Source organism: Haliotis asinina, chromosome 15 (genome assembly GCF_037392515.1).
Source record: "Haliotis asinina isolate JCU_RB_2024 chromosome 15, JCU_Hal_asi_v2, whole genome shotgun sequence".
NCBI lineage: Eukaryota > Metazoa > Mollusca > Gastropoda > Lepetellida > Haliotidae > Haliotis > Haliotis asinina.
In genome coordinates, this window is record NC_090294.1 from 11,096,219 (window position 1) to 11,108,124 (window position 11,906).

The following is an 11,906-nucleotide window of genomic DNA, read 5'->3' on the forward strand; positions in this document are numbered from 1 at the left end:
ACGGCCTTAAAAACAATAACGGAGTTCTTATGCATTAAAAACAACAATAAAGCCGTTCAGGTCAAAGGTGAAGTCGCCATTTCTTCTGACGTGAGAAACAATATACTGCCATGGCTATTGAAAATCGAGTATGTAACCAAAATACGAAGCACCTTCCTACCGAAGCCGTGAAAATCATTGTCAAACACGCATCTCAAATTGTATGCTTATAAACACAAAGAGACCATATACAAGCCGAAATCCATTTGACCCCTTTCCTAATAGCTAGTAGCCATTTACGTTTTAAAAATATTTTGACAATTAAACCAATTAAGATTAATGTCCACATCAGTTACCTCCCTTTGCCACAAAGCTACGCGTGGGTTGTGATGGTTTGCGGGTGGACGTTACACAGGCTGAATCGACTTACTTAATCTGTGTTGTTGTTTACACCAAATCCAAATTTCTAAACAAGCGCGGATGTTCGTGCTGTAACCACACACGGTGAGGCAGGATAGCGTGGACATGGGAGCCAGTGGTTGTTTTAGTTTGCACAGCTATTCAATTTGGAGATTGTCCGGTCGCACCTATTGTGTGAAACTCAAGTAAGAGAGCTGTGCTTTTATGTTGGACGAATATATATCGACAGAAACCCCGGTTTGCCATTCTTCACCGCTGCTTCTGGATCGCGACACACACAGATCATAGGTAATGACAATAACAGAGCATACTCTGTTACAGAAAACATCGCTAACATATTAAATGGTAGCATTTATAACTTCTTGAACATTTGGTAAATGTTTCGTTTAGGTCAGTTCAGTTCAGGCCTTATTGTACTGATGTATTATTGTTTTGTAAATTTAACAAAAAAATGTAGAATGCGCGCATTGTGGTCATTTTTGTGGTTGTATCAGTTTTCAAACAATCGTATTGGTTATAAATTAATTACCCATGCAGCTCTGATCTAGATGTATATTATATGAAGACATGTTAGGATTTACTGTTATGTTCTGTACTAGCATAACGAGAAATTGATTCATAATTGAAAATGGTGTATTTTTAAAACGTTTTAATATATTTTTCAGTGATATTTTAATAATTGCCGTGCAGTACACAAGACTATTTAAGGTGAGATTGCTGTGCACAAATGTATTAATTAAGAATCGAATCACATTAGGGATGGGATCGATAAAAAGTAATCTTAATGTCATCTGTAGAAATGTTTTGGACACTTTTTTTTTCACCAATGTAATTTTAGCGACATATTGTGTCATAGCAAATAGTCCAATGGGCACAGTGAGATCAGCAAATACATACTGTTTTCTGTTTGTATGTCTACAGATGGATCATTCAGCCTCCCCGACTGTCAGGACAAGTCATGACCTGGTAACCGTCAAAAGTCGAACCACGAGTTTGCTGAGTGACGACGAAGATTTGTCACGTGACAGTGGCTATGGGTCCCCAGACATGTCTGTAGGGGTGAGTGTTGGAATACATGACAGTATTATTTCTTCAAAATGTCATATACTAAGTTTTGTTTTCAGCTTTCATTTTTCTGTTTTCTGTTAATCATAGGTCATTTTGCTGTCATATCAAGATGGGCAAACATTTCTATGGATGAATGTATCGTTTCATTACCCTGCAATTTTGTACCAGGTTCATGTACATTTGTACCAGGTTCAGGTGCAAATGTAAGGCTGGTACAACGGCATATAATATTCTATGTACAAAACGATAATACATCTCGTAAGATTGCTCAGTTGGTGCCCACCCGTGAAAATCGTGGTTAGAATTGATCTTCAGTAACTCATGCTTGTCGTAAGAGGTGACTAACGGGATCGGGTGGCCAGTCTCACTGACTTGGTTGACAACATGTCATTATATCCAAATTGTGTAGATCGATGTTCATGCTGTTGATCACTGGATTGCCTGGTCCAGATTCGATTATTTACAGACCGCCGCATATACCTGGAATATTGCTGAGTCTGAGTCACTCACTCCAAAATCAAAGCTCAACTGGGGATTCATATTTCCGTCTTGTGAACTTCATTTATGTCCATATTCCAATGGTTAGATAATACCTACACATACTGTTGCATAACTCTATACCAACATCTATTGCTGTCCATTTTCCCGTTCTTTATTATAGGTCCATTGACAACAAGTCCATTAGGGTCCGCAACAGACGTTTTTATTCCAATAACCTACCCTGCCACATTGATGCTATTTCCCCATCCCTTAACACAGACATCCATTGGTGTCCTTAGTACCGCTTCACCACAATCTTCTGATGTCCTTTTCCCATCCTGTAACACAGTCATCCACTGGTGTCCTTATTACCGCTTCACCACAGATCTTCTGATGTCCTTTTCCCATCCTGTAACACAGTCATCCATTGGTGTCCTTAGTACCGCTTCACCACAGATCTTCTGATGTCCTTTTCCCATACTGTAACACAGTCATCCATTGGTGTCCTTAGTACCGCTTCACCACAGATCTTCTGATGTCCTTTTCCCATCCTGTAACACAGTCATCCATTGGTGTCCTTAGTACCGCTTCACCACAGATCTTCTGATGTCCTTTTCCCATCCTGTAACACAGTCATCCGTTGGTGTCCTTATTACCGCTTCACCTCAGATCTACTTATGTCTTTTTCCCATCCCTTAACACAGAGATCCACTGATGTCCAAATTCCTATACTGTAAACCCATATCTACCGATGACAGTATTTTCATCAATTGACATCCAGCTCTATCTCTGTAGGTCTTTTCACTGGATACACCCGAGACCAGGTCTACAAAACGGAGTTTTGACCTCACTCAGGTTCGAAGGTCGCTTTTCTCTTTTAAAAGATCACGCACCGAGTCTGTTGACGACAGTGACGACGACGACAACCGTGTATGTGAAAAACGACAACGACTCTTCATCGACAACGACGTTGACGATGGCGATGATGAGGTATGTTTTTGTTATATTCCACCTAAACGATAATTTCTTACAGTTAGGACTGGTCGTTGGAAGGCCGATTTCGATCCAACGTCAATGCCTATAAGCTGCCTAATGGCTTTCAGTGGATTTTATATGGATTGCAAACTATTGCAAGGTATGGATACATTGCGCGTTAATGGACTTCTTCATCTGGGAGACAGTATCAGAGGATTGAGTAACAATTCGACAACAAAAACGAACCATTACTTGCGTTACAATTTGTGTTTACCCATCACGGTCGAAGAACATATCGTTTATTATCCATGAATGAGCCATGAATGGTCCTGTCGTCTTGGGCAACTGTGCGTACACACTCCTTCCACAAGTGGTGCACGTTTCAATACCTATATCACATCGATTCCCTGTCAGATCAATTAGACGGGAATATCGTTCAAAGCCCACTCACTCACACACGAGATGATAACAGGTATTTGAAATATCTGCTCAGATTCAACTTCCAGAAGCAAGAAATCGGAGTGGTTTCCCAGTGCGAGAATATATGTTTACTTATTCTGAGATTTGCATTTGGATGTAACTCTCTCATTTGAAACTACAGGTTTTCCTCACTGAAGTAACTTCAGATGTTGTGAAGACTGCCGTGGACAAGATGGAGATCGACAGAAGTCTTGTTGGCGACGGATCGCAGGTACATATCATGGAATTTAGTCTGAGAGTCTTTAATGTTATACTGGCATCTGCTTCTTTAGTGCCACAGTGCACTGTAATTGTTGACATCATGTTTCTTCTTTGTGGCATTCGGAATCCAGTTCGACTCTGTACTAGCAATATGACTTTGAAGTTATAGGTGACAGTATCGCCACCAGATACTCGGATCCTGTATTTCATATTTTATTATGATGGTTAAAATGACCTTTTGGAAAGGATGTTGGAATTTATTTTCAATTATTGCTTACAATGACGCAAACATTGACAACGATGTCCACTTGAAGAAAAATGGTTAGCTAATCAGAGGATGTCCTCCTGGACATTCCAAATAAATAAATAAATAAATAAATAAATAAATAAATAAATAAATAAATAAATAAATAAATAAATAAATAAATAAATAAATAAATAAATAAATAAATAAATAAATAAATAAATAAATAAATAAATAAATAAATGCCATTTACAGATGACAACGTAATGCCAATTTTCTATATCCACAGGGCAGATATAGCCCAAATTACAAACGCTTACACGAATAAATATGATATATATCATATATATAATCTCTACAAGATTTCACACTTTTCTCTGTTTAATGATTTTATATGGATTGCAAACTATTGCAAGGTATGGATACATTGCGCGTTTATGGACTTCTTCATCTGGGAGACAGTATCAGAGGATTGAGTAACAATTCGACAACAAAAACGAACCATTACTTGCGTTACAATTTGTGTTTACCCATCACGGTCGAAGAACATATCGTTTATTATCCATGAATGAGCCATGAATGGTCCTGTCGTCTTGGGCAACTGTGCGTACACACTCCTTCCACAAGTGGTGCACGTTTCAATACCTATATCACATCGATTCCCTGTCAGATCAATTAGACGGGAATATCGTTCAAAGCCCACTCACTCACACACGAGATGATAACAGGTATTTGAAATATCTGCTCAGATTCAACTTCCAGAAGCAAGAAATCGGAGTGGTTTCCCAGTGCGAGAATATATGTTTACTTATTCTGAGATTTGCATTTGGATGTAACTCTCTCATTTGAAACTACAGGTATTCCTCACTGAAGTAACTTCAGATGTTGTGAAGACTGCCGTGGACAAGATGGAGATCGACAGAAGTCTTGTTGGCGACGGATCGCAGGTACATATCATGGAATTTAGTCTGAGAGTCTTTAATGTTATACTGGCATCTGCTTCTTTAGTGCCACAGTGCACTGTAATTGTTGACATCATGTTTCTTCTTTGTGGCATTCGGAATCCAGTTCGACTCTGTACTAGCAATATGACTTTGAAGTTATAGGTGACAGTATCGCCACCAGATACTCGGATCCTGTATTTCATATTTTATTATGATGGTTAAAATGACCTTTTGGAAAGGATGTTGGAATTTATTTTCAATTATTGCTTACAATGACGCAAACATTGACAACGATGTCCACTTGAAGAAAAATGGTTAGCTAATCAGAGGATGTCCTCCTGGACATTCCAAATAAATAAATAAATAAATAAATAAATAAATAAATAAATAAATAAATAAATAAATAAATAAATAAATAAATAAATAAATAAATAAATGCCATTTACAGATGACAACGTAATGCCAATTTTCTATATCCACAGGGCAGATATAGCCCAAATTACAAACGCTTATACGAATAAATATGATATATATCATATATATAATCTCTACAAGATTTCACACTTTTCTCTGTTTAATGTTCGTGTCATGTCATGCAATTCCAGGTAATGGTTTACACAGGTGTTAGCGTTAGCCAGGAGAAGGTCAGGTAGTAGTATTTCGTATCAGGTGAATTATGTTGAATTATATTTATAATTATCAGGTGAATTATATTATGTAGTAAGTATTGCTGTGAGGTATTTTAAGTAATGGCGTAAAGGTCATTTCCCTTGTCCGAGTGAAACTGAAAACCCGAATGAAACATTCCCTCACTCAGACTTGTTTCAATGGGAACGCACCTCATCAGGAGATAGCTGAGGCAAGGTAATGAGGCCACACCCATCTGTATAGGATTGGACCTCGGTTTTTCAGTATTTTAGATTTGAAAGCCATCGGTTTACTTGTTCCAGGCAATGTGGGTATTGTTGACATGATACCTGCTGTCAAATATTGTGTGGGATTGAGGATAGTTTAATGGCTTTGGTGTGGGTGTTTGTATGACACATGACAGGTATTGGTAAGCTGTGGTATTGATTCGAATTCGAATTAGTTTGATTATTAGGAGCTTGCATGACTTATTACAGGTATTTACGTATGTTCATGTCAGTGTACATCTTTGTACGTGTGTATGGTGTCGGTATTCCAGGCAAGGAATAACTGTTTTCAGTATCCCATTCTAGAAGCGAGCGAGTTGGGTTTTACGCCGCTTTTAGTAATACTCCAGCAATATCACGACAGGGGATACCAGAAATCGGCTTCACACATTGTAACCATGTGTGGAATCGAACCCGGGCCTTCGGCACGACGAGCGGACGCTTTAACCACTGGGCTACTGCCCTAAGAACTAGGCCCGGTGGTCAGATACGTCATCGTATGCCAATTGTAAAAACTGATGCTCAGGATCTGTCACTGGAACGTTATTTGCAGACCAAGTTCACATAGCCGTAGTAATTCCGAGTTTTTTGACGTAAGATATGAAACATCCAACACGTGTTGCCCGTTTCGGTACCCTATATGAAGACCACCAATTATGTTTGCAGACACACTGTCTCCCAACCGTGCAAGGGAAGCACAAAGACCTCAAGTCAGTGTCAGCATCTACTGTCAGCCAACTTCTGGCAGGGAAATACGAAGACGCTATTTCCGGATACCAGATTATTGACTGCCGGTACCCGTACGAATACGAAGGCGGACACATTGAGGTCAGTACAAACGTGGATGGGAAGGAAATCGGTCATTTGATGACGACGATGATGAGTTGGAGATGATTTTACGTGTGCTTTCCGCCATATTGAGTATTTGACACACGCCTCTGTCACTTTTATCAGAACTGACTGAAATATACGGAACAGCAAAAGAAAGACGACTCTGGCTTTTTGTCTGGCTTTTATTATTTTTCATTTTTTCGAAAATTGAGGTTTTTTTGCTGTTGTACTTATATATACTGCATTAGAATATGGTAACGTAACGATCACTACAATGATTTTTCATCCTTTCAGGGAGCCCTAAACCTCTTTACCGAGGCCCTTATCACGGACCTACTCAGCAACGGGCGTGGGAGACAGTCAACCGAAAGAAACATCCTTATTTTCCATTGTGAATTTTCCTCTGAGAGGGGACCTAAACTGTAAGTAACGCCTACAAATATACTTTGTATGCTGTTGAAAAGGGGAGTTTGAGGGGGATCTCGTTAATCCGAAAATATTGTTCCCCGGGGGCATTTGTTTGCGATATATGAGTGACCTTGACCACTTTCACGAGCGATTTCATAACCCGGACTGTCGTTCTAACGGCGTGAAGATTGCATCAAGGTTCTGTAGTGATGTAAATATAGTTTGAATTTCATTTTAATACTGTGTGTTACAGACTTCGCCATCTAAGAAGTCTTGATCGGAAACTGAACAGTGACCGCTACCCGTTTCTCTTTCACCCGGAAGTGTACCTACTAGATGGCGGTTACAAAGCATTTTATGAACAACATCAGGTACGTTGCACGTTTTATCTTCTAATAATTACACGTCAAAATGGACTAGGGAGATAGGTACACTTACACAAGTATGTTGAGAAATTGTTTTCTTGAACTTGAATGATGACTTCTTAAGCCTCTAGGGGATGTCTGTATACGAACGGAACAAACATTACAACGGAATGATAAAACAGAAACTGTTATAACATTAAAACGTTGATTGCAGGACCAATGCCAGCCCCAGACATACCGTCCCATGCTGCACCAAGATTACAGCTCTGTATTACGCCACTTCCGGTCAACCAAGTCTCACGCAGTACGAGAAAGGAAGAGAGCATTTCAAAGGAGACAGGTTTTGGAAATGTCACCCTCTACCTTCACGTTGTGAATGAATAACTGCGTTCACGGAAGATCAATGTAATCACAAAACATGTGAATAACGCAATATGATAATATCCCGGTGTTTTAAGTGGATTAACCTTGTGTAGGAGTTGGGATACCGAAAATGGCAGTGCGTGGGCTCAATGAATGTACCGGTATAGATATAATTGTGCGGAAGTAGCAGTGCTTGTTGAAACTATTGTTTACTCAGATTGTTGTGAGTTGTTGGACTTGTTGAACTGTTGTAATGTATTTCGCTAGTGCAGCGTGGTCGAGTGCTGTATTGACATTGTCGACCCATTAGAGTTTCGTAGCTCTACTGTAGAATCTACTTTTAAATATTAAACTCATGGTTTAACTTGTTGACCGTCTCTGCATGTTCCCACTGAAATCATGTTTAATATATTTATTCATTAACGTTGTGCATGTATTTATTGATGTATTTTGTTAGTCCCTCTATTTGTATGAACTAAAACACTTGACGATACAAAAGGCAAGCTCTCACCATCCCTCCAGTAATTGTGCTTTTCCAATATTAGTATTAGTATTTTGTAGACCAATATTTTACTTATCCAGGTTTGTATCGTGTCTATTGTTGTTTGTATTTATTGTAATTACTTTAAAATTGAAACGAAACGTATAAATGTCCATCATACATCTGCTATGCTTGTATCCCTTTTTGTCAATAAAGATGTTAACCTTCTTTCAGCCGTGTTTTTTGAAACTATGGCATCTCTCGCTGCTTCTTCCATTAGAATGTACGTAGCGCTCGTCGCAAAGCGTTAATAGGGCCACTAGGTCTCACACGGCGCTACTTCCGGTAATGCATATTTATGCATATTTAAGCTTGTACTCACGAACTAGTTCTGGTTCCAAATTGCACGACCGCAAAATATGACTTTACAAGACTGGACCAAGCATGCGTTATGCATTACTCGCATAGTACATGACCATCTTCATTAAAGCATGCGTTACTCATTACACGTGTAGCTGATGGCCATATTTATGGATTACACATTACTCGTATAGTAGATGACCATATTTGTTAAAGCATGCGTTACTCATTACTCATATAGCCTGATTGAAATTATTCTTATACATATATATATAGCGGACATGTTCCTAATTCGAGTTTCGAAGACCACAAACATATTTTAGAAATTCTAAGTTTTCTCTGTTATCGATAGACATACAAAACCTCATAATTCTGAATCATAGTATCGAAAGCTGTCAATGTAAAGATACATTCAAATTACGAGCTATTTTCAACAGCGAAAGCATTTCTTTTGTTGCATTTTCCACTAAACTTTCTATTGCTGTTACAAACGTTCAATTTCGATGGCGCCTGTTGCAAACGTTCAATTTCGATGACGCCTGATACCAAGATAAGTATAGATAGCGACAATTTCATTGTCTATTCTTTGACTTTTAGTGGGACAACTTCCAAAGACAACTATTTTGGTTTAAGACATATTAACGTCAAGTTAAGTCAAGTACAATCGTCATGAAATGCATTTTAGGACACTTGTGCATGATTTAGGTTGCCACTTACGAGGACAGCATCGCCTACGTATAACAAGAGTATGGACTTAATCATACTTGTTATATTATTTTCGTCTACTTGTTGTGAGGTAATTCAACCTTTACTATAGATATATGATTCTACATCATTCATAAAAAGTGAAAAGAATAAAGGGGAGGCGTTTTCACCTTGTCTGACTCCTGTGTCGCTTGCAAAGTTTGATGAATTATGCTTATTTAATATAATGGTAGATTTATTTAATGATGCATATTTTTAATAACAGGCAACATTTCCCAGCTTATACCATATTCAAATAATTTAAACCATAAACCAGCTCGCCATACACTGTCAAAGGCTTTCATGTAATCAATGAAAAGACAGTAGTTTTCATTTAAAGGTCACATGCAACGTAAAACACAACATTGCAGATTCTGATACCTTTCAGTATGCACCTACTGAAACAGATCATCAAAAATGCCAATTCAACCTATAAAGTTGAAAACAACTCGATGAAAAAAAGCCCGCGAAATCAGAGTTCAAAGGATTCACTAAATTTCCCCCAGTGCTGGGGGAAAAAGTGGTTTCAACAGCTGTGCTGCGCTGCACCCATAATGCATGCGCAGGGAATAGGTTCGCGGAGCTTGAAACAGTATGCACGCCCGGAGTGAGGTTGTGAGCAGTAGTCTAATCATGGCTGTGTACACAAACAAGTAAATAATCTACTCCTTGCATAAAAAAGTTGCTGATAGTGGTAAGCAGCCTCTGTCACAGAGAAAGCGCAATGTCTTGTTTATTGACACCTATATGTCTCCCAGCCTGTCTGCTAAAGACAATATGGAATACACAGCTTCAATGATTGACCACATGCAATTTGAACTTAACATCTCTCAGACTATACGCCATAAACAAAATAAATTGGTTTATGACTCGTGCACCCGAGTCCTGTCTCTGCCACATTATGTAATTAGGCAGGTGTGATACTTGTACACATGACATGTTTTTTATGTCTGTGGGTTGCAAACAAACTACATCCATTTTTCTCGGATGACTGGATCTGACGGAAACTGGTGAAAACTCTTGTCAGTTTCAAGTCCTGTTTTGTACTTGGACGAATGACAGTTTCCAGTAGTTCACCATCTGTACTGAGATGATTTTTGATTTGATCGAACGCAAATTCAGGGAACTTGTATTCAAAAAACCCAACATCTCTATATACATTCTTTATGGATAACAACTTCTTCTAAGTGTATATGATTTTGTTTGACAACGGTATATGAATCCATACTGAAACAACTCATCAAGTGCAATAAAAGAAGTTGTTATCCACAAAGAATTTTACTTTCTTGTGACGCGCCATACCTCTAGAATGCCCATCAAACAGATCACCTTTTTGTACACACAATGAGCCCTCAGCGTATCAAATGAACCAGCCAATCGGAAGCCGTCGTTACACTTGAGTGCACGCCCAGCCACCATGACTGGGTTCGGTCTCCCGAGGGCTTCGTTTCGAGGGAAGAAAGCCCAAGTACAAAATATTTCACTTTTAAATCGCGATTGTACACTTATAATTTTGTATATTTGTGTTTTTTACAAACAACAATGTATATTATATGTCATCAATAAGTGATAATTGTGTTTTAATTATGTTTGATTTTTGGGGTTGCATGTGAGCTTTAAGTTTAAGAATTTGGGATAACGTATGTATTACAAATAAAATTGTCTCATGCCGAGAAACCTTTACGAAAACCTGACTGGGAAGGAGATAAAATGTTGTTTATCTCTACGAAATGAGAAAGTAATATACTAGTATTTAAAGTGCTAGTGAATAGTTTTCCAAAACAACTTAACATGGTTATGGGTTTGTAGGGGTTTGGGTCCACAGGGTCACCTTTCTTCTAATAAGTAGGTTTAATTGTGTCTTTAAGCCAACAACCAGGAACAATTCTGGAGCTTAACATCAGGTTAAGAAAGTGAGAAGTGAGAATTATTTCTTCTGAAGTGTAGTGTCAATTATATATTCATTTTCTACTAAATCTGTTCCAGATGCTTTATTTCGTTTTAGGGTCTTTATTGCAAAGACAGTTTCATCACTTGTAATGGACTGATTGAGAATATTTGTATCAAAAGTTATCTTCATTCCCAGTGAGGACTTCATCATCACATTTCCTAAAATATTCATTTTTCTCTCATTATCATGCTTATTTTGTGTGTTCCAGTATTCTTTCGGTGAATGTTTTATTTTATTACGAAAGTCTTTAGTTGTCTCCTTAGAAAATACTTTGATACAATAATCCGTTTTTTTATAAGCACGAGACGGCTCACAAAACGTCTGTCTGTGTAGCGTGGTCTTGAGTTTTCTAAGGTCTATGAATCTCGGATAGTCTTTCCATTTCCAAGTTTAGGCAGAACATGCAAAATGTTTTGGCATACCAGTTCGGAGGATTTGCTGTTGTATTGGACCACAACGACGTACTGCTACACGGGGCGGTTTTGAATGTGAAGTGAACAGGACAATGGGCATCGGAGCTGGGAACTGAAATATTTCGAAGTTTCTACTGGTAGACATAAAGGGGGCGCAATAACACACTCGGTAAGAGATTTGTTTCTACACGTTGCCTTATAATTACCTACTGATTTATCCTTGTCTAATCGCCCATTACAAATAAACATGTTTAGATTTTTACATAATTCGATCAGTTTAAATCC

The 11,906-nt window shown here is 38.4% G+C and overlaps 1 protein-coding gene across 1 annotated transcript; it reads left to right on the forward strand.

Moving 5' to 3' along the window:
• Positions 1-110: 110 nt before the first annotated feature.
• Positions 111-7,685, forward strand: LOC137266109 (M-phase inducer phosphatase-like). The gene is made up of 8 exons (XM_067801611.1): positions 111-128; positions 1,321-1,458; positions 2,743-2,937; positions 3,524-3,613; positions 6,372-6,533; positions 6,831-6,958; positions 7,198-7,315; positions 7,524-7,685. The coding sequence occupies exons 1-8, from the start codon at positions 111-113 to the stop codon at positions 7,683-7,685; spliced, it is 1,011 nt and encodes a 336-aa protein (XP_067657712.1).
• The last annotated feature ends 4,221 nt before the right edge of the window (positions 7,686-11,906 follow it).